General features: G+C 48.6%; 2 protein-coding genes across 2 annotated transcripts; both read right to left on the bottom strand.

The window, feature by feature from the left end:
* Positions 1-256: 256 nt before the first annotated feature.
* On the bottom strand, positions 257-4652 carry Kcns1 (potassium voltage-gated channel modifier subfamily S member 1). The gene is made up of 2 exons (XM_028769794.1): positions 3627-4652; positions 257-724 (listed from the first exon to the last, which is right to left on the bottom strand). Exons 1-2 carry the CDS (start codon positions 4650-4652, stop codon positions 257-259), a joined length of 1494 nt encoding a protein of 497 aa, XP_028625627.1.
* Positions 4653-5917: 1265 nt separating this feature from the next.
* On the bottom strand, positions 5918-18315 carry Wfdc5 (WAP four-disulfide core domain 5). Its single transcript, XM_028769776.1, has 5 exons — positions 18231-18315; positions 14662-14802; positions 14382-14570; positions 7277-7540; positions 5918-5925 (listed from the first exon to the last, which is right to left on the bottom strand). Exons 1-5 carry the CDS (start codon positions 18313-18315, stop codon positions 5918-5920), a joined length of 687 nt encoding a protein of 228 aa, XP_028625609.1.
* Between the last annotated feature and the right edge of the window lie 9592 nt (positions 18316-27907).

Below are 27907 nucleotides of genomic sequence, written 5' to 3'. Positions count from 1 at the left end.
AGCACAGGGCTAAAGACTCACATGAAGAATGTCCTCTTCCTCCTCTTGGTGCAGACCTACTTCAGAGGAGGGCTTTCTGTGGGCCCGTGGAATGTAGGAGAGTACTATCCTGCCCTGGGCTTTTTGAGAAAGATCTGTGCCCCTGTCTCATTGTTCAGGTGGATTGCTCCCATGTAAGACCCTAACTAAGCAGGGGAGGACTCTGCTCTGTTAGCTGATTTCCCAGGCTATGGGGAGGGAATGCAGAACCCTGGTTTTAATAACTGTGAGATTTTGCAGGCTCACTGTGGGCTTGGGTCTCTAGGTCTGTAGAGCGCCCCTCCTGAGAAGTCTCCCGGGATGTTTCCAGAGACACGTCGGATACCCCGTCAACACTGCTCAGCAAATCCTCAAACTCGCGCTGGCCGCTGCTCCGCACGGCTGCCTCCAGTGCCTTCTGGCGTCGGTAGAAGTGGGAGAACTTGTTGAAGATGATGGTGATGGGGAGGGCCACCACCAGGATGCCCCCGAGGATGCAGCCCGAGGCCGCCAGCTTGCCAGCCACAGTCTCCGGCACCACATCCCCATAGCCCACTGTGGTCATGCTCACGGTGCCCCACCACCAGCAGGCGGGGATTGTGTCAAAGCCCTCGTTCTCTTCTTCGGCTGTGTAGGCCACACCGGAGAACACTGACACACCCACAGCCAGGTACAGCAGTAAGATGCCCACCTCACGGTAGCTGTGCTGAAAGAAAATGTATGAACCCAAGTCAGAGCTATCGGGACTTACAGACTCCGATAGCTCCTAGTGTCAGGAGAAACAGAGGCTCACAGAGTATAAAGGAAGGTCCAAGGTCAAACGGTGGGACTGGAGCCAAGGCCCTGACTCTGAAGGACATTCTTCCTACTACATTAAGCAACAAAACTCCCTATGAGTGATCACAGGCCTTATTTCTGTGTACATGGCGCATGCTTGACCACACTAATTCAGATCCTGATGGTTGTATGCTCTTGTAGAACCAAGACTACCACAGTTGATATTTCATAATGCAAAGAGTTGGCTTCCTGCTCTGAATCGCTCTACAACATTTCTGACAAGTACAGAAATATTGTCTGCCCCTCAAGGTAACCGATAGGATATGAGTTCCCTAGGTCATTTAAAGAATATTTGTGTATGGGCATCTGGTTCTCAAACCAGGGAATTCGGCTTCCCTTGCCCACCAGGGACAGTTGGAAATACTTGGGGACATATTTGGTTGTCACAGTGGAGACAGCTGGCATGCATGCATACAGGCCAGGGATAAGGTCTGCTATCTCACAGAACAACAACAACAACAACAAAAACCACTTCCCTCCTCGAGTGATGCCCCTTGTCTACAGCAGGGTCTCTCAAACTGTAATTATGTAGGAGTCTGTTTAAAAAGCCAGAACTCAATTAAGTAGGTCTGTGGTTAGAACCAGAGATTCTGTCTTCCTGGCAAACTTCTGGGTGCTGAGGAGGCTGTTGATGGTCTGGGACCTCTCTTTAGTAGCAAGTCACCCCCCTAACACACACACACACACACACACACACACACACACACACAATGCTATGCCTGTGTCTTGATTCGAACAGCCTTGGTTATTACCCTTCTCCCTCCTTATAGGCAAAGCTAGGAGCACCAAGCTCTGGTTCTCTGCAAAGTAGCAAGGTTTGGGGAGCAAAGGGCTCTACTATAGGGTGAAGAGTTAAAGGGGTCTGGATAACATATTTCCCTGTACCTACCTAGCACCCAGGAGTCTTCCCAGGTCACATGCTAGCGCCTAGTCTCCTGGCTGCCTAATGCATTAGGACTTGTAAATTGCCATGCCATCAATGGTGGAAGGGACTGCCTTCCGAGAGCCTTCTGGGGATTCTTCACAGGGTTGCCTAGGGCTCAGGAGAGCACAAAAGGCTGGAACTGGGCACAGCCGAGTTGTCCTCTGGGGTCTGCCACTTATTAAAGAGTCTCCCAGAAATCCTGTCACCTCTTAGAACCTCAGTTTCCACATGTGTAAAGTGGGGACAGTACAAGCCCTTCATAAGCTCTGCAATGCCAATGGGACAAAGAAAGACATAGTTCAGAGTTTGATACTTTCATCACCTCAATCTGCACATCTCTTCCTGTGTCCCCTCTGCCAACAATCAGACTTTGGTATAAGTTGTTCAGGTTGTCTCCTTCCCTGAACCAGGCTGATAAAACCCGGTCTAGCCACCCCAGGATCTTCATTTACGGGAAGAAAATAAATTACAGGATCTTCAGGAGGAAGTCGTCCTAAGGACTAATCAATAATGGATGAGAGGCAAGGCACAGCACACTCATTCTGTGCCCAGTGAGTGTTAGCGCTAGGCTATTGTACGGCTGAGTGACCTGTGACTACCTGTACCTTCCGATGACGGTGGGAGAAAGGCGCCAGGAGAGAAGCCAGCTAGCATCCTGCTTTGCGTATTTCTTTGCACTATGTTTTATTTGATATTTCACAGGTACATCAAAAGCCTTTCCCTCTCCTTTCTTTCTCTTTCCTTCCTCCCTTTTTTTTCTTTCTTTCCTTTTTGGAGGGAGGTGGACAATAGTGGTTCACTTTAATTTTTAAAAGATTTATTTAAAATTACATGCATATTATGCTCGTGGTTGTACCGTACCCGTACCCACAGAAGCGCTGCAGTCCATTAGAGCTGCAGTCAGAAGTGATTGGCAGCCACCTGATGTGGGAGCTAGAAAGCAAACTGGGGTCTTCGGTAAAGGCAGTACCCACTCCTAACCACTGAGCTATCTTCCCCCCACTCCTAACCACTGAGCTATCTCCCCCCCACCCCCAACTCCTAACCACTGAGCTACCTCTCCCCGACTCTTAACCAACCACTGAGCTATCTCCCCAGCCCTGTGGTTCTCTCCAGTTTGTTTTCTGTATCTATTTATTTTTTTATATTAGATTTTCTTTATTCTTCTGGGGAAAAGGTGGTACTAAGCCAGTGGTTCTCAACCTGTGTGTCACGACCCCCTTGGCCACCCTCTAGTTCCAGAATTAGTTATGATTCATAACAGAAGCAAAATTACAGTTATGAAGCAGCAGTGAAGATAATTTTATGGTTTGGGGGCTCACCACAACACAAGGAACTCAAAAGTGTTGTTAAGGTTGAGAACCACTGTACTAGGCCCCTTTTAATATCTCTCTCTCTCTCTCTCTCTCTCTCTCTCTCTCTCTCTCTCTCTCTCTCTCGATTTATTTTATGTTGTAGGAGTGTTTTGCCTCCATGTATATATTTGGGCACCACATGTGTGTAATGCCCAGAAGAGAGTATCGCCCCGAACTGAAGTTACAGATGGTTGTGAGCTGACATGTGGGTGCTAGAAACAGAACCTGGATCCCTTAGAAGATCGGTTAGGACTCTTCACTGAGTCGTCACTCCAGGTCCCCCAAGACCTTCCTTACAGAGAGACCTATGTGTGGGGTTCTACAGGGTGAATATGAACGTATTATCTGGCCTTCAGCCTTATTCCGGGCCCAATGTGTGGCATCTCAGTCCATGGGCACCTGGATGTGACCAGACTATAAATACGGCCGTTAACCCACCATGCCCTACATTTATTTCTCCCTCTGCCCCAACCCAGCCTCAGCGGTCCTACCTTGAGCGTGGCGCCCAGCGAGCGCAGCCCGGTGGAGTGGCGAGCCAGCTTGAGCACTCGGAAGATGCGCATGAGGCGGAACACTTGCACCACCTTGCCCAGGTCGCCGAGCTCCTCCCCGCTGGCTCCGCGCCGGTCACCAAGCGCCGCGCCGGCCAGCAGTGTGAGATAGAAGGGCAGCACCGACACGATGTCGATGAGGTTGAGCGGGTGGCAGAAGAAGTTGCGCGTGCTGGGAGCCAGCAGCAGGCGCGACGATACCTCGAAGCTGAACCAGGCGATGCAGAAGTACTCCAGGCGGCGTAACACCGGGTCGTCGCGCACATCCTCTGCGCTGTGACCCGCGGCCACTGCAGCCACCGCCGCCGCCGCCTCCCGGGCTTGGTACTCCGGGAGGCTGTGGATGCACATGGCAGCGATGGAGGCGAGCACCACGCCGATGGACACGCAGCTGAAGAGCTTGCTGGGCAGCGAGTAGCCGGGGTTCTCCATGGTGAGCCAGAGGCGACGGCGCAGGCGGCCACAGCGGGCCGCACCGTAGCGCGCCAGCTCCCGCTGCACGTCGGAGATCTCGTCGGGACAAGGGTCCACGCTGCTCGGCGCGTCGCTGTCCTCGTCCCAGGCGCGAGGCCGCGCCACACGCCGCTCCAGGTAGCGCGCGCGGCAGCACGTGGCCAGCGCGTTCTCGCCCAGGCCCCAATAGTCAGCCTCCTGGCCGAAGGCGAAGACGCACAGCTCGTCCAGCACGTGCAGATGCCCGGTGCGGTAGAAGTGCAGGAGGCCGAGGAAGAAGCCCGGGTGCCGATCGAAGTAGAACTCGCGTGCCGCTGCGTCGTAGTCGTCGCACAGGCGCCGTGCCTGCTCCTCGGACGCCGCCGCCTGTAGGCGGCCCAGGCGCGTGCCCGGGAAGCGCGCGAGGGCGCGCGCGCTCAGCAGCCGCCGCACTCCGCCTACGTTCACGCGCAGCGCCTCGTCTCTTGGCCACCAGGGGACCCGAGAACCCGGACCCGGAAACTCGCTCACCATGGCTACACAGCGTGCCTCCCTGTTGGTTAAAATCCCCGGCTCCATCCACAGTGCTGGAGACTTGAAGCGCCAGGGATGCAGTAGGTACCCAGAGGTCGAATGGCCCCTGGACTTAAGTCAGGCCTGGGTCTGAATATCCTTCACTCCCTAGATTGGGTAACTTCGACTATATGACCCATCCAGCCCCACTTCCAGTTTGTCTCCTCCAGGGAGACACAACAAATGAGGAGGCCTACCTTGCAGGGCTATTTAAGTGATGGGCTGGCGGGATGGCCTGGCATCTTCTAGGGACTCGAATAGGACATCTCTCTTTTCTGGACAAGCTTGGATTTAAGAAGCCAAATGTCCACGGTGGCTCTTCTGATCCTCAGTATCCTCCTCTGTAGATGGGAATAGTTAAGGCTTATTACCTACGACTATTAAGAAAGTCAGTTGAGCCGGTCAGTGGTGGCGCACGCCTTTAATCCCAGCACTTAGGGAGGCAGAGGGAGGCGGATTTCTGAGTTCGAGACCAGCCTGGTCTACAGAGTGAGTTCCAGGGCTACACAGAGAAACACTGTCTCAAAAAAAAAAAAAAAAAAAGAAAGAAAGAAAGAAAGAAAGAAAGTCAGTTGAGACTCTTGATTCTCAGGGTGTGTTCCCTGTAAGAAGACCGTCACAGAATACTCCAGAAATACTCTGCATCACAGGATGTAGAGTCTCAGTCTGCCTTGGTTTTGATGATACAGAACTTCTGAAGTAGGAGCACACACTCCGGGTTTTCATATCTACCTATCTATCATATCTATCTATCTATCATCTATCAATCATCTATCTATCTATCATATCTATCTATCTATCTATTTATTTTGGATACATGATCTCACATGCAGCTCAATGAGACTGATATCAAACTTTTGATCCTGGTACCCCAGTCTCCTGAGTGTCGAGATTCCAGACATGCACCAGTGCACCTCGCCAGTCTGTTTTTAGAAGCCTGGAGGGTAATTCTAGTACGTGGTCAAGTTTGAGAGCTCCTGGCATAGACTATGTAATAATACACCTGTGGTGTCCTTCAGACCTGACCTTGAACCTTGGTTCTGTGTTACCTTAGTTGCATATTTCCCATTAGCCTTCCCAGCAGTGATCAGAATATAGACTTAAAAGTGTGGATCACTTTGTTAAATTATTCGCCTATGTCACTGTCTATTTGAGTCTCTCAAGCTGGAATTTAACTTTGTCCTTAATGGACCTGGCCCTTGACTAAAATGTTGATTCTCTAGATCTTAGTTTCCTGCAGAATACACATGCAGACAGTAGCACACATTCCAGAAGTAGCCAGGGGTTAAGACGGTTTGTGGAAAAACAAAAACAAAAAAAAATCAAACAAAACAAACAAAACAAACAAAAACAAACAAACAAAAAAAGAAAAGCCGGGCGGTGGTGGCACACGCCTTTAATCCCAGCACTTGGGAGGCAGAGGCAGGTGGATTTCTGAGTTCGAGGCCAGCCTGGTCTACAGAGTGAGTTCCAGGACAGCCAGGGCTACACAGAGAAACCCTGTCTCAAAAAACCAAAAAAACAAAAACAAAAAAAAAAGAAAGAAAGAAAGAAAGAAAAGAAAGAAAGAAAAAAGAAAAAAAGACAAAAGACGGTTTGTGGAAACTGTCTAGCTTCGGTGGATATTCCAGAAATGCAAGATTTTTTCCACTGTCCACTGACCCCTGATCCTCCTTTAACTTACCTACTGACTTACCCCTGCTCTGTGAAACTGTGTAATCTCATCTGTAATTAAGGGTCAGTAATGCCTTCTCCCAGGGGATGGGGAAGGAGGGCACACCGCCCGGATGCCCTTCACTAACACTGTGGATTGGGATCCCATCCTTGGCTTGGCTGCTGTGCTGACCCAGGCCAGTCTCTTGACTGGGCATAGCTCTCTTACCTAGAATGGAGGGCATGCATGCCACTGTGGATGATCAAGCTCTTCTCCATTCTTTTTCAAATTCTGACTTTGTCACTTGCTAGCCGTTGGCCTGAGCGGTCCATCACCCTCTCCGAGCCATTGGTTCCCTCCTCTGCAGTCTGGACTGCACTGGAGACACTCTGAGGATTAAACAAACATGGTGTTTCTGGTAGCGCAGTCCTGGCCCATAACTGGTGCATCACTTGCATTCTCTATTGGCGTTGGCATCAAAACACATAGTTTTTTGTACACTTCCATCATCCATTAGAAGCCCTGTTTTGGGTCAATTCCCCCGTCTGCCACGCACTTCCCTGCTCTATGAATTAGGATGATTAATTCAGCAAACATTTCTTGTTAAGAATCCCGGTCAGTTAGAAAGGCTGGGTAACTTATTCAAGATCATGCAGGCTGTCTGTGGGTCTCTCAGGGGACCGACTCAGCACTCTTGATACTTTTTGTGAGCACCCTCTGCGTGTTTGGCCGCTTCCCTGAGCTCCCTACACACCGAGCACTCAGTTTTATCCTAACACCACCTAGGTTTTCTAAATCCCATCTTACAAAATGTGTAAGCAAGACCAGCCCTGTCACGATATTCCGCCTTGGGGGGTCTCCTAAATAAGAATCCGCAGGGCACACCCCCCCACGCTCCCAGCCACGCCCCTCCCCGCGGGAGGCTCCTTACCTGTCTTGGCCTCCGGATTCCAGCGCGTCTGTACCCTAAGTCGCCGCCGGGCTGTTTTCTGCCCCGAGGCCCCACTGCGCCTCACTACTGCGGAAGACCCGCAGCCCCCTCCTTTCCTGTGTTCCCGTCCCCCGCGGCTGAGGCCGCATCGATCGCTGCCGGAGGGGAGGGAGGGAGGCCGCGGGCGGCCGGAGGCGGTGGTTTCTATTCTTGCCTGGGATGGATGGGGGCCTAACAGCTGGGAGCATCTTTCAAAGTCAGAGCCTGGAAGGATGGGCCGGTTAGGGAACGGGGACACCTTTGGAAAAAGGTTTTAACCTCTGTCCCAGGAATGGCAGCGACCAGGATTTACTTTTTAGTGATTAATATATGCCAGGCACTGTTTCAGGGGACTTAGTCCAGTCATGTTTAACACAAACTTGGCAGGGACAAGCTCTTCAGCTTCTGATTTTATAGGTGCCACCCAGGTACTTGCTCAGACTGTGGAGGTCTGAGTTAGGAGGTGGGGGAGGCTGCTTGGTCTCCTTGGAGCCCCGGGTTGTGCCCGAGTAGGATCTAGTATATTCTTTTTCCAAGTGAGTTGTGAAGCCAGAAACCGTCCTTCTGTCCTGGAGGCTCAGAACTGACCTAGACAGTCCTGATCACTTCCTATGTGGAGGAGGGCTGCGGGCCTGACAGCCGTGTTGAAAACTTAGAGAGCCTCCATCATCCTCCAGCGTTTCTCTGGGCGGCTGCTGTGTGTGTTCCTTCACTCTTAATAATCACCAATATTGATTGAGCACCTCTTTTGGGCCCATCCCATCTCACTCAGCATGTGAATGTACCTGTTGGGTGGGTGGGATCTTAATCCTCAACTGGAGGTGTAGGGCTTGAGAAGTCTCTAGGACACGTGGGGGCTGAAGTTTACACCAAGTGAACATCAGAGGCACGGTGATCTCTCTTTGTCATTTACAAGTTCTGAACTTGGAATGAGGCTCAGTTGGCAGAGTGCTTGCCTGTTGGGTATGAAGCCCCGGAGTACTGTGTAAACCAAGCACTGTGGTTTATAGCTGTAATTCCAGCAGCCAGGGGGTGGAGGTGGGGGGATCCCAACAGTCAGGAGGCGAAGGTGGAGTAATTAGAAGTTCAATTCTTGGTTGAATAATGAGTTCCAGGTCAGCTGGATTACATGAGATACTATCTCAGTTATTTTTTTCTTTTTTAAGATTTATTTTGTTTGTTTGTTTGTTTGTTTAATGTATATGAATATACTGTTTCTGTCCTCAGACACACCAGAAGAGAGCATAGGATCCCATTACAGATGGTTGTGAGCTGCCATGTGGTTGCTGGAAATTGAACTCAGAGCCTCTGGAAGAACAGTCAGTGCTCTTAACTTCTGAGCCATCTCTCCAGCCCTCAGTTGTTTTTTCTAACATCAGCATTAAAAATATAAAAAAGAGGGCTGGAGAGATGGCTCAGCAATTAAGAGCACTGGCTGCTCTTCCAGAGAACCTAGGTTCAGTTCCCAGCACCTGCATGACAGCCTACAACTGTCTCTAACTATAGTCCCATGGGAGCTGATGCCTTCTTCTGGTGCACAGATAAACACGCAGACAAAATACCCATACACACAAACAACTATCTTTTGAAAAAGGGAAAAAAATGAGTCTTAAAAAACAATGTCTTTTATTTAACCTAATATATCCCAGATATAATTTTAACATGGTATCAATAAAGAAATTAACAGTGAGATATTTTCTGTATTTACTTTTGGGTTAAGTCTTTAAAAATTATTATACTAGTTTTTTTGTTGTTTGCATTGTTACAAATCACCAGCAGCTGCCAACCTTACGAATGTGTCATCTCACCATTTCTGTAGAGCAGATGTCCGTGAGTGGTATAGATAGACTCTGTACTCATTCATGTGTGCATGTGTGTAGACGTGTGTGTTAGTATGTATGTGTGTATAAGCTGTTAGAGTATGTGTGTTAGTGTATGTGAGTGTGTGTGTACTTGATTGTGTTAGTGTACGTGTGTATATGTGTTATTTTAAGTGTATACTTGAGTGTATGTGACTTACTGATTTGCTTCTAGGGTATGGTGAGGCCATGTTCCTTCTGTGATTGGACTTCGTAAGATTATGACTTCTACTGGTTTTCAGGAAGTTTCCATTCTGGAAGGGCAAGGGACTGTGAGTGACTTCTGGCCACTGCCAGCTGAGTATTTAGTTCCTTCACCCTCCTGAGCTGAAATGCCGCCAGCAAATGCTGGCCAGCAGGGCCTTCTCTAGCTGAGGCTCAGAGAAGACTCCCACCCAGGCAGACATGTGGCTGCAACCTCCGGGAACACAGGACCTGGGCCAGGTTTCTTAACTCCAGGAAACCATGACCTAATAAGTGTGTATTGATTAGTCCACTTCAATTGGTGGCAAATTGTTACCCAGAAATAGATAATGTCTTTGCCACTGGATTCCTGTGTGACCTTGGGCCAAGTGTCTCTTCTTGGCCTTTTCTCTTCTTTATGTGCAAAATGGGAAGAGTATCTTCTTCCAGATTTCAGAGTGGGTTAGCACATGCTTGCTATCCCCACAAATAACTTTTCCTGCCTTTTCCTTTCTCAGGCTGACTTAGCTGCAGGAACAGAAATGGCTTCCCAGTGACTTCACTAGAGATGAGCCTGCCTTTTGCAGCAGACACAGCTGCCCATTAGCAGCACTCAAGGCCAGCTCCTTGTGATTCCTCCCTCCGTTCTCGGTGGGGCCCTCACCCCAGAGGTGAAGGATGCTGATGCTCTACGCACAGCCCCTGGAAGATCCATTAGCCTTTTGTGCACACTGGCTCCTGGGACGTTTTCCCTTTGGACAAGCTACAGTCTGTGGCTGTTTGTTAAACCTTCCCAAGGCTGCCAAGGGGAGAGTCAAAGTAAGAGCAACACTTGTTTCTGCTTTGGCCCCGTGGGCTTTGCCCACTGTCACATTCTCATGAGCCTCTTCTCTTTCTGACACACACACACACACACACACACACACACACACACACATGGCCCTGGGGAACACTTCTAAATCAGCACCATCAAATGAATCTTTATGACAAGATTCTTCCTGGGGGAACCCAACCAAGACATCTCTCTAGGTTGCAGCCACCTTTCTGGAACTGTGAAGGGTTCACAGGGAAGAAGCAAAGGCTGGCTTTGTCTTATTAGTGGGATCAATAATGGCTTCCTAGGAAAGCCTACCCAATGGACTGATTTCTACTTCTGATTGGCCCATTGAGTTACATGGACATCTCCTGATGAAAGGAAGCCAAGAAGGGGAAAAATTAAGTTAATTTACCTTTCAAAATCATTATAGAATGTTATTAAAATGCACAGATATACGGGGTCATGGATGAACTAACATTTCTTGTTTCTGCCCCTGTGTTGCCCTGGGAAACATGTAGAATTCCAGAAGCATTCCAGTGGCTAGCTGAGCCGTATGGACAGTATTTCTAACTGGAGACACTAATGCTGGAAAGGAGGGAGCGGAGGGCACTTTCTCACTCCCACTGAAACTGAAGGCTCAGGCTCGGAGAGCTTCCAGGATGAATTAGGCCTCTCTTGGCCTCCAGTAGCCTCTCAGGCCTTTGCAGACTGGTGTATATTGTGAAGATGCTAACTGGGCCTTTATCTCATCCACTGGAGTGTGTGAGGCACTATTGAAAGAATAAGGAAGGAAAGAAAGCAAGATTAGCCTTGGTGAAGGAACCAGGTTCTTGGCATGCCAGGACAATTTCCACAAGCGCAGTGGAGGGAGGCACTGGGTTTGCAGCAGGGGTTTGGCAGCTGAGAACTGAGGAGACACTGCAGAGACAGGGCTAAGTCTCCAAGGAGCAGATGGTGAGTGGTGAGTGGGCCAGGAACTGGAGTAGAGACAGCGACAGCGTATGGAGATTCCCCCTATAGTTAGAAAAGTCACAGTCTGTGATTCGCCACCTCCTGTCACTCCAGGGAACATAGCTCAGATCTGGATCCCCCAGAAAGACATGGAACTGTTGGTCTCCAAATTTTAACTGGTTTGTATGGGAGCTTCCTTCCTGAGTCTCTTGAGTTTTCATCCTCCTCTCCCTCAAGCATGAAACCCAGGATGCTCAGATGTGAATCAACAGGGTTCTGATGTCTATGACAGCCTGTTCACACAAACTTCTTGGAGCTGTTTGAGCCTCTTTTTTCATCTGTGTACACTGTTGTTAAGGGTGGATGGACTCTTCTAAAACCTACTGTAATTTCTTAATAGGGATCTAAAGATTCAGGTCGCAAGTGTTATGAGTCGTTCCTAGATCTAGTACCGTGACTTGTTTGACTGTCTAAATTAGTCTCTTTGGACTGCGGTTCTCTCCGTTTGTGAAACAGGACCAGGTGGGGCTGTGAGGCTTCAGTGGGATTTGTCCCTGTGAGTGAAAGGATACGGGGGTCCAGGGTGGGGACTCCGTAGTGTTTAGCTTTTGTCTGGGTTCATTGTTATCTAAGGGAGAGAATGCCATTGTTGAATATTAATTCTGGCTACATTCCCAATTGAGATCTGGGGCAAGTCTCGGTCTAAAAGCTGCTGCTTCTCCATTGTCGAACGGGAGCACCAGGTCCTCTTTCTGCAGTGGCAGAGTAAATAGTGTGACAGTGTTTTAAAGTGGGAAACATAGGATAGGCACTTCCTCCAGACTAACAGACAGTTTCTAGCAGACCTTTGCTGTGTCACCAACAGCCCCATATCCCCATGGCTTCCTGCCACAAATATTAAATGCCCCCTCCTCAAGTGTGAGGCTTGGCTGAGATAGCTCAGCTTTAGGCCATTGGCTTCTGGGTGAGTGCTTTTTGTGAGTGCTTTTTGTGGCAGAGGCTGGAAGCTTCCAGAAGAATGGTGTCTTGTGGCTATTAGCCTATCCAAACAGGTTCCCAGCCAGGCTCTAGATTGGGGGGGGGGTGTTTTACCTTCTCTTCTGTTGCTGTGACTAAACCTTTATGGTGGGGAGGAGAAGGCGGCAGGAGGTGGAAGCAGCTGCTTACAGTACATTTGCATTCAGAAGGGAGTGATGGACTTGTCCATGCTATGCTCAACTTGCTTCATTTTGTCTAGTCCAGGATCCAATACCTAGGGAAGCATCCCACCCACAACCCAAGTGGTTCTTCCTACATCAATTAGCATATCAGGATAATGTCCAGAAGCTTGTCTGTCAGGTAATTCTAGGCTCTGCCAAGCTGGCAATTTACAGACTACAGGTGGGACACACACCATCTAGGGAGTCTGTGGACGAGAAGGGACACAGTGGGCAGAGACTATGATCCCCTATATCATCTGTGTTACTGTGGTGGGAGGAGAAACCGAGGCCCAGAAGGAGGCTCAGAAACATCCAGAAGCTCACAGATTCCGTGACTGCAGAGAGTTTTCTTTTTCTTGCATGTCACCTTTGGATCCATGTTGCTGGCAACTGTTACTATGAGTCAATAGCTGGGGCATTTGAATCTAGTGAGAAGGGTTGTAGTGGCCAGAAAGTGGCACTCTCTCCATCTTCGGACTGCAAAAGGAAGTGGTGACCTGTTCGCCTGGGTTACACCACAAGGCCACCAGAACAGGACAGAAGAGGCACAATTCCTAAGTCCACTCCATGGTAGCCTGCCCCAAGTCTAGCAGACAAAAGGGTTCTCAGCAAAGAAAGGGTGGTGGTGCCTCCTTTCTCAGCTGTCTGGGTCCAAGGGATGCATGGACCCTTGATGAGTCTGCTCAAGAAACCCTTATTTGGCCCTGACTGTAGGCTAGGCCACTGGGAAATCAAGACAAGTGAGACACAGCCCAGTAGTGGAGACAGATGTACTCTACACATGACACCCCAACCGCTGGAGCGCCTTTCCCTGGATATGGGACAATCCAAATGGTCTTAGCAAGCATTTGGCTGCAGTGTGAAGCGGCATCGACTCCCTGGGTGAGAGGCTCTCTTTTTGCCCCTGACTCTGCCAGGAAGCTGTCTCAGTCAGAATCCTGCATCTCTTGACATTTCTTTAATCTTTGCTGATCTCCATCTATTACAGCAGAGTCAGGCTCCGCCTTGGCGGGCGGGGTATCTAGCTAGAGTTTAATGGTATTATTTAAATCAAGCATGGGTGAACTCAGTGGAATTACTGGTTTCATTGCACTTGGTTTTGAAGTTTCACGCTGTCTCTGGCCTGTGATCTTGCAAATCTTATTTACCTCAGAGACACCAAACCTCCTCTCTCCTCCCCTCCCCCGACATCACCCCCGGCAATGAATTGTTACATCCAAAAGTGAACCATTTAAACGGAGACATTAAGTAAGGTGTACGAGGGTACTTCACACAACTTTACCCAATACGGGGTGGTTCTGCAGGAATGCTGGGGAAGGAAGCATGTGTGGATGGACTGATGTTTGGAAAATTCTTGCCGGACACACATTTTGGGGGGAGGACTGTCTGAAGGTGGGTTCAGGGCTCAGAGAGAAGCAGCTGCCTGACTTGGCGTTTTGAGTGGAGGGAACAATGAACAGAGAGATATAAAATGGTTATGAGGGAGGGTGGGAGCCTGGCATGATGGTGGGGTGGGATGGTGGCGCCAAGACGAGCTATGTCTTTGAGATCCGGTGCGGACCTTGGCACTCAGAGGAGAACGCAGGAGGCATGAGTTGTAAGGGAGGTGACAACAGGCCAGTGTTTGTCAGAAGGTTACAACTGTCTCTGGAGAGATGATCTGGGTCGCAGACTCCCTGGCCCCCACATCATAATCTCTTCCTGGTGAGAACCACACCCACACCCGGGGTGCAGAGCCATGGATCCTAAGCCAGAATTAGCCTAAAGAAAGGGAAAGAAAGGGTTAACCCCTCTTTTGTAACAAGACTCCGAGTCTGACTCCTCTGTTTAGATCCTATCATTCCAACTCAGATGGATGCTGAGACAGGCCTCCCCAGCCTCCTTCAGAAGGGCAAACTGATATCCAGAGTGGCATGGCACTCTCCCTAAGAGACCTGAGGAACCCAGTTCCTCTGCCTTGCTAACGGAAGCCCTTGCACTCTCCTTCTCCGGCTCGGTCCATTTAGGGGAGGGAGAGGGCTCACTTCTGAGGAAGGTATCCTGCTGAGATTATTGACCTGGAAGGACATCCCAGAGCTGGGTGGGAGGGGAGGGTGAAATGGCACCTTTGCTGGGGTCTCGGCAGTCCCGGCCACAGGCGCTGACACAGCACCGCTTCTTGCCTGAGCAGTCCAAGTCTTTGTTACACATGTGCTTCTTGGGACTAAGGCAGCGGAGTTGATCCACGGGGCATTTGCCCAGCTTTACTGCAATACAGGGGCTTGGATGAGTCTTGCTTGTGCCCACCAATCCTGGGGCTTGAGGTTTGGGCATTGGCACAGTGGGGAGGGCACTTACCAAAGACTCTAGGGACACACTGGAGGTAGCAGGATCGGGGGCAGCACTTCCAAGAAGAAGGGCACTGGTAGTCATTCGCACACTGAGGGGGAATCATCTGATGGCAGGGCCCGTCATCTGGTGGGCAGCCCCCCAATTTGTCTGTAAGAGAACCCTGACGTCACTTAACCAGATGCAGCTCAGGGTTGTGTAAGGATTGCAGGATCGAATATCTCAGTCTCTTATTTCTTGCTTGCCACCAGGATGAGTTTTATAGATTGTCTACTATCTAGGGCTAATTTGACACTCGGGTGGCATAATAGATAAGAAAAATTGAAATGAAAACCCTCAGGCTATGGAGATCAATCAGCTAAGATTAGGACCTGAGTTTGATCCTCAAGGCCTCTGTTAAAAAACAAACAACAAAACTAAACAAATAAAAAGAAAAAGGGGAGGGGTATGCACTTTTAACCCCAGCCCCAGGGAGGTGGGTTGATCTCTGAGGTTTGCTGACCCGCCAGCCTGGCCCACTGGATGAATTCAAGGTTAATGAGAAGCTGTTTTAACAAGGAGGTTGGCACCCGAGAAATGACACCCTAGATAGTTGTCCTCCACATATGTATGTGCCCGTGTGCACCTGTACAGACATACCTACATGTGTGCACACACATGCACACGCACACAAATTATCCACCTCAGACTGGACTGTGGTAGTCTTCCCCTGCCCACCCGAACCTCCCTGGCCTCGCTCTCTATCACTCCTGAGCTGCTATGAGCCAGCGCTCTCTGAAAGGTTTGGCCTGGCACCTGTTCCCACTCTGGCCACTTGATCAGTGTATTGATTTCAGTTGAAAGGTTCCCTCTTCTTAAGGCCCTGCTTCTCTGAACCCATAGAGCTGGGTCAGCACTGCGGTGTGTGCCCACAACTGTCTGTTCCTCTCCCCGGCTAGAGGTGGAGGTTTGTTACCCGCTTGCCTTGTTCATCATAGGCACAGCCCAGTGCACAGTGCTAGGGGCTTAGTGACTGTTGGAAAGAGAGGGATTTGAAGGGAGGCCCAGTGTTGCATATGTGCTCTCTGCTCGCCACCCTGACACATCCACGCTGCTGTGCCAATCTCTGTTGGAAGAGGCATAGCATAGATTCAAGTCTCTGAACCTCTCCCCCCTTCCCACCTCCCAAAAGCTCTGGAATGCTCTGACCTGCAGTTGACCTAATCAGTCTTCTTATTGAGATTTCATATACAAGTTGGAAGTCTTCTATGGAGGTAGAAATTAAAGCCTGTTAAGGAGAGTGACCAGCCTAACCCACAGTGGCCTGAGCTGGGCTAAGATTCTCTGGCACTCTTTAGTCTTTATGTTCTGCCTTGGCTGCTTTGAGCTATAGAGATGGGGCTGGTCCTGGGACTTCAGCTCAGTCTAACATCACAGATGCTTCAATTGGATCCAGAACTATGAATGTAATCCCCTGGGGCCCTTTTCCGGAAGTTCTCCCTGACTCTCTCCTGCAACCTACCCAGCACCAGATGTCCCAGCCCAGTGGAAGCTCCCACTTTCTTGCTTAGAGTCCAGATTACTCCATTTGCCTGGGTGTCAACCTTCTCCTCTCTCTGTCCCTGCCTGGGCACGGGCTGTGCACATAGTAGGTGTGTTCTGTGTCTGGTTTAGTTCCTAAACTGGTGGTTTAAATTGAACTGCTGCCCCCTGCTGGCATGTGAGCTGCTTAGCCTGGGTAGGAGCACACATTCTGAGGAATGTCTCTTTGGGGAGGGATGTGTGGTATTTGGGAGGGGAGAAGGGTATCCTTTGAAGACTATCTACAGGCCAGGATTTAATACCAAACTTACAGCCCAGGTGCTTACACAGGTGCTCAGGCCTCAGAGAGTGGGCTGAATGGAGCTGCCTGAATTCTAGTAGAGGAAGTTGACTCTCTAGTATGTGTATAGTGTGTGTAGTGTGTGTAGTGTGTGAAGTGTGTGGAGTGTGTGGAGTGTGAGGAGTGTGTGGAGTGTGTGGAGTGTGTGGAGTGTGTGGAGTGTGTGGAGTGTGTGGAGTGTGTGTGGGGTGAGAGGAAGGGAACTAGAAGAGGACCCTGGGGTTGGGCTTCAAGGATTAGACTGACAGGGAGCGGGCAGAAAGTTAACATTTTAAGTGACGCAAACTGTCGGTGCCACAATATGGAGATGTAAAAGTTTGGATTGTACAGAGAGGTGTGCAGGGCTCTGAGTAGTCACAGTGCCATGGCTACTCTCCTAACCTTCCCTCCACACACAGGTTTCTACTTGTGACACATTCTCTGTCACACACACACACACACAGACACACACACACACCCCAGCTGATGTATAGACTCCATACCTGAGTAGCAGCCATACCTGGGCATGGTTAAATCAATGTAGTCAGCTACACAGGTGAAGTCAGGTGCGTGAGCACTCCTCGCCCTGAATACACACACAGCTCTCTAAATGGAATTACCAAACTGCCAACACCTGACATTTCGTCTCCACTGAGACGAGCTAATGCTCTCCTTCCCTAAGCCCTGTTGCCTTCTGCCAGTGTCTGAAATTCTACCGAGAGCCAGGCAGATGCCTCATGGGAGGGAAACCAGGAAAGGATGAGTGACATGAAAGGGTGTCACACCTGACCAGGTAGAGCAGGCTCAGGCTCTGGTAGAGCCAGGTCTCACCCTGGGTGTGGTGTCAGGACTGTTCTCCTAGGACCCCTCAGTTTCTCAGCAGGGGCTCTCCAAGCCTCCTCCTCTGTGCTTCTGAGCAAGGCATAATCCAGGCTTAGGGGAGTGGGCACCATGTAAATCCTGCTATCTTCATCTTCCTACATGGCACAGGCTTCCCCAGCCTTGGAGTAAGGGTTTCTGTCACCATTTGTATACTTTTCCCCTAAAGCAGGGCTAACTCTCCAGAAGTGAACGTAGGTCAAATCACACCAGCCTCAGAGGAGGATGGAGGAAAGGCCTCGCCTAGACAGGGAGCCACCTGTGTAAGAGCCTCTACGCCTCCCTCCCTGTCAACATACCAACCCGAGCTTCCTCAGGGATGGGGATGGACTGAAGCTGGAGAAAGGAAGAAGAGAGACAAAGGTAGAGATTCCTCCCATCAGACCCCAGATCCCAGCAGCCTCATGCCTAACTCCCAAGTCCCTTGTTGGTGACTTAAGTCCACAACCCCTACTGGTGGAATCACGTAATGTTTCCCCCAGACAGAGAGGCACCATGACACATGCATCATGTCCATAAGCCTGGGCACAATAAGCATATGTCTACAGAGGCCTGCTCAGACAGGAACGAAGGCACATACGTACACAGAAATAGCCGTGTGTCCTTAAAAACATTCAGGTGTGAATGTAGGCACAGGCAAGTTGACAGGTAAAGACGCAAACTCGAACAAGCCTGGTGCAAAATGCAGGTTCCTGGGAGCACTGAGGCAGACAGACAGACAGACAGACAGACACAGACACAGACACACACACACACACACACACACACATCTCACTCATCACCGGCTTTCCCACAGTTCCCACTCTCCATAGAAAGGCAGAAAGCACCTGGCAAGAACACAGGGACTCATGACACTCACCTCCCTTCTTCCTACACAAGACAACATGCCGCTGAGTCTCCAAAACCAGAAGGACTACCAGGAGGAGGGAGCTCTGGACTCTCATGTTTCTTTCGTGGCACTCAATAAGCTCAGGGCTCAGAGGCCCCCCAATTAACACTTACAGCCACAGAGATGTCAGAGCAGTTGAGTCAGAGGAAGAGGACTCGAGGGTGACCAGGTGGCTTGTGCCTCCCTGATCTGGGCCCCACCCTCCCACCCCCTGCCTGATGTCCTTAGGCCAAGGGGTACTTATGCAAGAGCAGAGAGCAGGGGTTCCTTGTGTTAGAAATTTGGGTCTAGTTCTGCCTGCATTGTTGATCTGGTCTCTGAGTGTTGGGCAAGTCTTGCCTGTCTTGGGGCTCAGTCTTCTCATCTGTATCATGGGGAGAGGAAGAGGAGGGGTCACAATGAAAGCCACACATAGAGACGTTTTCCTATAAGGCAGTTTACTCACATGGCCGGCTCTGCCTGGGAATGTGAACCTCAGCCTCCTCCACCCTCTGACTGACTACAGGCATCTGGAACATCTGGTACAACCAGCCCAGTTTATTGTGCCCAGAGACTGAAGACGTACTAGGAGATGACATTGAACTCTCGTTTTGTGAACATGCTTACTAAGAATGTAACTCTTTCATTGATTTCCTTCGGCTATTACTCCTGTTAGGCCCCACTACCTACCGAACCCCTGTACTGAGGATCAAATCCAGGGCCACTCATAGGCAAGTATTCTACCACAAGTTACATTCCTGATCTCTTTAACTTTTTACGTTTTGAGTCCATGCCTTGCTGAGTTTCCTAGGCTGATGTTGTACTTGCTGCTCTGTAGCTCAGTCAGTCCCGAGTTGTGATGTTCCTGCCTCAGTTTCCCTGTGTAGCTTTGATTATGGACCTGCAATCATTAGGCCCAGCCTAGCCCCTTGCCCCTCTTCAACATTCAATGCAATTTTCCTACCAAAGGAATTTTACTGCTTTGTAGCAAATGAGCACTGCTTGCCAGGTGAAGCCCTCCTCTCCCCTGCCGTCTTCAGACTGCTAAGCCAAACTCTGAACTCATGTCTCCAGGATCTCAATTTCTGAGACTCAAAGTCCTTTTTACTTCTTCATTTTCTGTGTTTGGCTTGATTGATGGCATGAAGGGTGATGTTTGAGTGAGGTATTTGCTTTCCCAACTCTCTAAGGTCTTGAAGCTCCCACAGTGTCTTCGAGGAGGGGTGGGAATCCGCTCGATTGGCAAGGAATGATGCCAAAAAATGGGGACAGCAAAGTGCCAGGGTTGGGGTTTCATTCTGGAGAAGGTGGCTCAGGTTGGCATGGTGAATGAGGCCAGGCTTAGCCTTTTATCTTGGGACCCTCTGGATGGAAGAGAGACCAAGATTCTTGGGGAAGTCACTTCCAAGGTTACCTAGTGGCATTACTCTTTGCCTGAGCTGGCTTGCCTATACAGCATGGCTTTGGTTTGGTTAAATTCTCAGGCTAGAGTCAATGCAGGAGTTACTGAGACTTCCTTCCTTGGCCTCTTTCACCCAGGCACCCACCTGTAGTGTCGTGTCTCCGCCACAGGGCACGGCCGCGTGGGGAGGGAGAACTCAGGGAGTTTGACTCACGAGTTTATCCCACACCACTGTTAGGGCGGGTGCTGGGCTGTAGAGAGTGCGGAGGCACTGCTTCTCGGGTAGGAAAGCACCCGTCCTCAGTTTTATATCTGTGGTGTTGGCTCCGTGCATGGTGGAAGAGAGTAGCTGAGGCTTAGCATCCCACGGGGACCCAAATGGAAACCTCAGCGCACAGTGCTCCATCAGCACCAGGACAATCAAGGCCGTGCCTCAAACTCTCTCATTCAAAAGATAAGCAACCTGTTAGCCAGAGACCGGAGTGGATTGCTCCGTCGGCACACACCTAATTCCTAGGCAACTTCCTCGGCACTAAAAGCAGGAATACTTCAAGTGATCCCGAGAAAGAATCAGAGCTTGCCTCACTTGCCCCTCCCAGTCTACAATGGCCAAGCAGGAAGGGCGTGGCTTCAACATGAATCCTTTATATTGTCTTCTAAGCGCCTGGGAAAAGGGCGTGTGTGTGCAGGGACTGTTGATATTTTGGGATTCTGGCGCATTCTTAGTAGCTTTATATTGGTGGGAAATTTTTATGGGCTACATTTCCCCCAATTAAAAATTGCATACATCCATCGAGGACACACTAGTCCAGTGAAGATTTTGTAGACACTCTCCTGTGTTGTGAGGTGTTTTCTAAACACCACGCCTTCTAACGCCAAATCCACGTGATCTACTCTTTACTGAAAGAAGTCCAGAGTTCTAATCTCTCATTTTCGTGAATAAAGACATGATAATAATCCCGTTACGTAGTTTTGGAGACACATAGACACCTTTTCAAATTTTGTTTAAATGGAAATATTGAGTCAAAAGACATAATACATTTCTTCAGACTGCGCTATACCTGGCCAATATTCATTTCAGAAGTCAAAAGGAACATCAGAACCTCCACCTGTCACGCATAGACATCTGCCCATTCTGTCTGCTCAGTACATCTGCCCGTGGTATAGCGTAACCCCCCTGCCTCAGCTCTTTAATCCTGGTCGGCTGCCACAATGCATTTCTCCTGACGCAAGTGAAGGTACTGGAGCAAAGTGAAACCCACAAGAATTCTCCATTCCTCCTCACCCACCCATCCTCCATCTGGGTCCTAGGTAGAGAGAGCCCCGCTCACAAGAGCACACTCTGGACTTCTATCGATGATACTCATGGCCAGATCCATCCTGGACACACCCAACACAGGATATTAAAAAACAAACAAACAAAAAACTAAATAAAACTCTCACTAGTGGAAAGTTTCTCATCTTAATTGGCCTTCCTCAGGATACTGGTGGGAATAAATATTTTTCATCTGTTTCCATGGGCTGTATTTTCCCTCTTTGTGAACGGTTTGCTTTTATATTTTATTGAATTTTGTTGGCTATCTTATTTTCATCTTTGAGCTGCACTATTGTAATACATATATTAAAGCTGGTTATGTCTTTAGAATGTACGTGAGAGGTAAGCGGTAAGAGAGCAGCTTGTTGGATCTGTGCTGGGGCCGACAGGCCTGTTTTTGAATTTTAGTATTACTGAGTTCTACTCGAACGTTGATAAATTCCAGTTGTTCTTCTGAGAGAGAGACAGAGATAATAAGTATCTTATAAGCTAATTTTGAGAATAGAATTCATTTGACAAATGATAATTATTATTCTAATTCTCTATTCCAAGTGAATCTTTCTTTTTTTGCGGGGGAGGATGACTTGTACCAAAGATTTAAATTTTAGGGTAATCAAATCACCAGTTTCACTTATATTTGCTTCCTTTATTTGAATATCATCCAGTTACACAAATGAAAAGATTTCACTATGAGAGTTCCACACATGCATATACTATACTTTGATAATGTGTTGTCCTTTCTTTCTTTAAAAAAACTTTATTTCTATTTTGTGTATATGCATATTTTGCTGGCATGGATGTGTGTACTTCACATGAACACGATGCCTGAGGAGGTGAGACGAGGACACAGGAACTGGAGTTACAGGAGGGTGTGACTCACTACATAGAGGCTGGAAACTGACTTGAACCTGGGTCTTGTGTATGAACAAGCGCTCTAACTGCCGATCCATCTCTTCAGACCCAATAATCCAAGTTTCTGATATTGATTAGCAAGACATATATGTCACAGGGTATTCTATCGTCATTTCTGTAGATGTGATAAAATATCCTGACCAGAAGCAGCTGGGTGGGTGGGTGGGGGATCTTGATTTCTAGCTCCCAGTTCCAGTTTACAGTTCACTGTGAGGCAGTCAAGGAATCCAAGTGGAAAAGTCAGGACAGATGTGTTACATTACATTTGCAGTCAGGAACACATGGAAGCGCATGCTTGCTTCCTTGTGCTCAGCTTTATTTCTCCATTCTTACATAGTTCGGGATTCACTGCATAAGGAATAGCGCTGCCCATAGTGGGCTGGGTCTTCCCATATCAATAATGTAAATAAGACAACCAGCCATAGACATGTCCAAGTGTCAGCCTTACATAGACACTCAGTCCATCATTGAAACATCTCAGGTGATTCCAGGTTGTGTCAGGTTGACAAGTGAAGCTTACCATTATATCCATGCTGTTGCTGGGAATTTTTTGTTCTTTTTTTTCCCCATTATTTCTCCTTCTCCTCCTCTTCCTCCTCTTCTTCATCCTCCTTCTTCTCTTCCTCCTCCCCTTCTTCCTCCTTCTCCTCATCTTCCTTCTCTTCCTCATCCCTTCTTCTTCCTCCTCCTCCCCTTCCTCCTCTTCTTCCTCCTCCCCTTCCTCCTCTTCTTCCTCCTCCTCCCCTTCCTCCTCTTCTTTTTCCTCCTACCCTTCCTCCTCCCTTTCCTCCTCCTCTTCTTCTTCTTCCTCCTCTTCCTCTTCTTTCTCCTACTCTTCTATGACAAGGTTTCTCTGTGTAGCTATTGCTGCCCTGGAATTGGCTCTGTAGGATTACAGCACGTGCCTCACACCCCTCTTCTTTATTTTTGGTCCAGTACTGCTGTTGTAAGAATTACAGCTTTGTGATGTTTAAATGACTTCTGATATCCATGAATTTGACTAATTTACGTTGTTACTTCTTACATCACAGTCTTTCACTGCCCCATATGAACTTGATGATTATTTTGTTAAGTTGGGAAAAAACCCAACCCATTGTTTGCTATAATATTTTTTTTTTACCACCATTTCAAAAACATACAAGAGAACAGTAACCCTTTTTTATGAAACTCTGTGAATTCCAAACTCAACAGGAACATTTTGCATTTCTTCTTGTATACATCCAAACCATATTTTTTAATTTTTAAGAATTTTTAAGCAAACCCAACACATCATATAGTCTACCTTTAGATATTTCAGTATGGATCTCTAAGAAGTATGATCATATAGGTTGAGTGTGGTGATGTGCTCCTACATTCCCAGCACCCAGGGTGTGGAGCTAGCAGGATCCAAGTTCCAGATTAGCCTGGGCTACGTAGTAAAACTCTCTATCAACTCTGAAAGAAAGGGAATAACTGAATTTGTCATTGTCACACCTAATCATCTGCCTCTGTGTTTGCATTCTGTTTTCCTTATTGTTCTAAATTTTTTTTTTGTGGGACTGGATCGATGGCTCAGCAGTTAAGAGCTCATACTGTCCTTGCAGAGGACCCAAGTTTGATTGCCATCCTGCATGCTGGGTGGTTCATAACCTCTTTTAACTCCAGACCCAGAAGATCTGATACTCTCTTCTGTCCTTCGTGGGTATCTGCACTTACACGCACACACCTCTATACAGACACAAAGACATGCTCATAATTAAAGATACATCGTTGTTTTTTTTTTAAAATGAGTTTGTGCAGTCATTGGAATCAAGTCCATACATGGCACTCACTGCATGGTTGCAACATCCTTGGATTCCTTTATTCTAGAATAAACATTTTAGCTCACTTCTGCCTTCCTCCCAGTCACCCCTGTTATTATTTCTGCTTGAGCAAACAGACGAATGTCTACTTAGTGTAGCTGAGAGTGCTTCCTTGTGGTATCTTTCAGCCTCTTGCACCACTTGAGGAGGAGTCTATGCCTGGCTTATCCGTTTTAATGTGGTTCAGACAGACTGAAAATTTCAGCCAGGACATCTCAATCTTCTCACTCTACAGCCGTGTTTCTCCACACAGTGACGCATCATATAGCATGGAACGATGACTGGCACCCTGTAAACAGTAGGAAGCTGTGGATGACCAGTGCCTGTGGTGACAACTTAATTAAGATGGCAAATTCCAGTGTGTTTAGATTATAGTTATGTATGAACCATGCTGCCCAGGATGGACATCTTTGCCTTGTGGACACTTGGTATTTGCAGAAAAGCAGGCATATATGTGCATCGTATTCTATTTACAATATATAAGAAATTTTATACACACACACATATTTTATATATTCTCTGGTACTTTCATACACAAACAAAATGTATTTAGATCAACTCTCTTTCACTTCTCTCTCCAACTCCCCTAGATTCCTGTCCACATTTCACTCCCAATTCATGCCTCTTCCTCTCCCTCATCCTCTCCCCCCCTCTCTCGTTCTCTCCCTCTCATCTCCTCCCTCTCTCTCTTAAAAATAACCCACTGAATCCATTTAGTGTGCCCGTATGCTCATGGGTGTGGGGTACCATCCACTGGGGCACTGTCAACCCACTATGGGCCATACCACTGAGGAACACTGACTCTGCTCCCTCTAGTGGCCGTCAACGGACATGGCTCTTCGACTAAGGGTGACTGGTCTGATTTGTGCAAGGGTTGTGTTGGCTACAATAGTTGTCATGTGTTCACAAGACGTCATTTGCAGCAATCTTCCAGGGTCTCTGGCTTTTCTGGTGGTAGTGGTGGTGAGTGTTGTGTGATACAGATATCTCATTTAGGAATTAAACAATTCACAACTCCAGAGTCTCTTTGTCCTATGTACTTTGGCCAGCTGTTAAGAACATATCTTTTTAAAACATCATATTATGGACAATTTTATTCTATTTATTCAGATCTTTTAAAATGTCATTTAACAAAGTTTTACAGGTTTTTTTTTTCTGGTTTTCTCAACAGGGTTTCTCTGTGTAGCCCTGGCTGTCCTGGAACTCACTCTGTAGACCAGGCTGGCCTCGATCTCAGAAATCCACCTGCCTCTGCTTCTCAAGTGCTGGGATTAAAGGCGTATGCCACCACTGCCTGGCAAGTTTTACAGTTTTTTCCAAAAAAAATGTATATTTCCAGAAGTGTTTATGTATGTACACACACACACACATGTATGTATGTATATAGTCTATTTGGACCACTGTAACAAATTACCATAGGCTGAGTGGCCTATAAACAACATTTATTTCTCAGAGTTCTGGAGGCTGGGAAGTTCAAGATCAAGGTGCCCAGGGATTCAGTATCTGGAAAGGCCTGGTTTCTGGTCTTTGTACCATCTTGCTGTGTCCTTACACGGTGGAAGGGGGAACAGTCCTCTGAGGCCTTTTGTATGAGGTATCACACCTCACTCCTTCCAGCTCCATCTGTGAAAGAGATGGAGAAGCTGATGAAGACGGATGCTCACGTTGGGGTCAGGCTGGATGGGTAGGCTGTTCCCTCTTTTGCACACAAGGACTCTAGGACCAGGCTGCCCGTGGGGGTGCCCGATTCTCCCATACTTTAAGTCTGTGGAGCCTCCCCCCGACCCCCGGGCAGGTGCTAGGTGACAGCAAGTTCAAGAGGAGGAAAGGACAAAGCAAGACTTGTGGAAGCAGTCCTGAGAGGAGGGAACGCCCAGAGGCTTTCTCCTGACTCTGCTTGGTGGACATCCCTGTCATGCCTTCACCTTTGTACAAAGGAGAAGTTAAAGGCCACTGATCTCTGGGATCCCATACACTCATAACAATCTCTCTCTGCCTCTCTGCTCCAAGAACCGCTCCCCGATGCTTTCAGGAGACAGAGACGAAGTGGGAGGACCGTGCGCAGCAGTGGGGGCTACTTACTCTTTTTCATTGTCTTCCACGGGCTGCATGCATTTGAAGCCACAGTGCCAGTAGCAGCATTTCTCTTGACCTTCACAGTCCATGTCATTGTAACACAGGGGATCCTCTGGCCTGATACAGCGGACATTGTCTGGTGGGCAAACGCCTCCTTTCTCTTTATTTAGTGAAGAAGAAACAAGGTGAGTGGGCAGGGGCGGGTCACAGGGAGGTGCTTCAGACCTCTCTAGAATCCCGGAGCTCCCATCCCAGTTCTAGCCAGCTCATCATGCCCACTTACCGCCTTTGACTCCATCTCCAGTTACCAGAGTAGAGGAAACGAGGAGCACTGTGAGGACCAAGAGACTGACCACATGCTGCTGTGAGGCTGAGGCTGAGGCTGAGGCTGAGGCTGAGGCTGAGGCTGAGGCTGAGGCTGAGGCTGAGGCTGAGGCTGAGGCTGAGGCTGAGGCTGAGGCTGAGACCGAGGCTAGCTTTCTACAGTGTCTGCTGGGCGTGGCAATGGGCAGGGCTGAAGGTTTGCTGATGACAGGGAAGCCCGTGCTTTCCAAGCCCTGTCAGAAATGACCACCATTTTGAGGGAGGGACTTGGAGTCCCTCCTAGATCTCCTAGAACTCTTGAGATGCTCTGTTTGCACAAGAAGTCTCTACTGAGGCCAAGTTGCCACCATGACTGTATTATCTTACGGAAGGAGGAAGGCAGCACAAAGGGTACCCAAGGACACACAGCCTGACAGAGAGTGGCAGGACCCATTTTCTTCAAATCTGATGTTCACTACTGAGCCCTCTTTCTGTGTATTCCCCTCTAGACAGAGGCCTTCTCTTCTTCCTGTCATATCTGGACTGGTCCCTAGTTTTCTTCTCACCCCAAGGAAGGCTCTGTCACACTCAGTTTAAAACTCTGTCACTATGTGCTCCAAACCATGCCACCATGTTACTTTAATTTTTTTAAAGCCTACTTTTAATACTGGTTCTTAAACAGTTTAACCTTCCTTCTCCCACCACACACCAGAGGTAGTGGAAAAGAAAGGATTCAGGGGAAGTAGACCGGCTTAGAAATGGCTCTTGGGAGCAAATCCTATCTGCATTGTCAGGAAGACCAGCAGCTCAGCTCACAGGAGTCACCAGCAACAGCTTGATCCACTCCCAGACACTTCATGGATACACAACAGTCAAGTTCGGTAGAGTCAGGATAGGAAACATGAATCTGCAGCGGGGGCACTACCTAGCAGAGACAGCCAGGCCTCAGCCTCGGCACGAGTCGGCAGGAGAGACACGGAGGAACACTAAGAGAAGTTCTTGGCTGTGCTTCCCTCAGCGAAGCAAAGATTAGCAGAAGATCAGCAAAGACACAAGACCACCAAGTGTTTGCAAGCAAGCCAAGCTCCCTCCCACTGTCGGCTCAGTCCTTTTTATTTTCCCTCTGGTCTTGCCTCAGCATGTGTCTGTCTCAGCTGATATCACTCTGTCAATCAGCCTGAGTCCACAGAAGTGGCAAGAAGAGAAAACAAGTCACAGCACACCACCAGAAGTTTTTTGGTTCGTTTTTCTCTGTGGAGTCCCGACAAATGCAGCTCAACTACACAGTGTAAGATGGACCGATACTTGTGTGTCATTAGCAAAGACTCCTTCACCACCTGTCCTTTCACATGCTTACTTTTACCTTTCACCTGTGTCTGCTTCAGAGAAATGTTTCTACACAAGTCTGTCTTAGCCTTTCACCTGTGTCCACCTCAGGAAAACACCATCCAACACAACTGACTCTCCAAAGAACCCTGAAGTTTCCACTTCACCACCCTCACAGGCCACAAGTGGAAGCAGACCTTGGCCCTGTCACTAGTTGTGTGACTGAAGGCTTTTCCTTCCCCAAATTCACTTTCCTTATTCATAGAACGGGCCTCCTAGTTTTATCTCATTCATAGGAATTATGTTTTGCTTCCTGAAATGCCGCTCCCAACCCACTCAGAATTTCCGGCTCTCACATCTTGGACTCCAGGTCGCCTGCCTTCAGAAATAGGAATCCATTATGAACTCCTGGATTGGGGACCTTTTGGGAAGGGAGCAGTGTGGTGCTTCTGTGTGTGACCCAAGAAAGCTCTAGAGATGGAAAAAAAAACCA

The sequence above is a fragment of the Grammomys surdaster genome, unplaced genomic scaffold (genome assembly GCF_004785775.1).
Source record: "Grammomys surdaster isolate TR1022 unplaced genomic scaffold, NIH_TR_1.0 193, whole genome shotgun sequence".
Lineage (NCBI taxonomy): Eukaryota > Metazoa > Chordata > Mammalia > Rodentia > Muridae > Grammomys > Grammomys surdaster.
The sequence above is the reverse complement of the archived record's forward strand: the minus strand, read 5'-3'. Positions and strand labels throughout refer to the sequence as shown.

Coding starts and splice junctions, on each gene's coding strand:
- Wfdc5 (XM_028769776.1), bottom strand. CDS start 18,315: ATGAGAGTCCAGAGCTCCCTCCTCCTGGTAGTCCTTCTGGTTTTGGAG. Junction 14,571..14,661: donor GTGTGTCCCTAGAGTCTTTG/GTAAGTGCCCTC, acceptor CCTGTATTGCAG/TAAAGCTGGGCAAATGCCCC. Junction 7,541..14,381: donor GCTCTGGGATGTCCTTCCAG/GTCAATAATCTC, acceptor CCATCCTTCCAG/GCTCTGACTTTGAAAGATGC.
- Kcns1 (XM_028769794.1), bottom strand. CDS start 4,652: ATGGTGAGCGAGTTTCCGGGTCCGGGTTCTCGGGTCCCCTGGTGGCCA. Junction 725..3,626: donor CGCTGGGCGCCACGCTCAAG/GTAGGACCGCTG, acceptor ATTTTCTTTCAG/CACAGCTACCGTGAGGTGGG.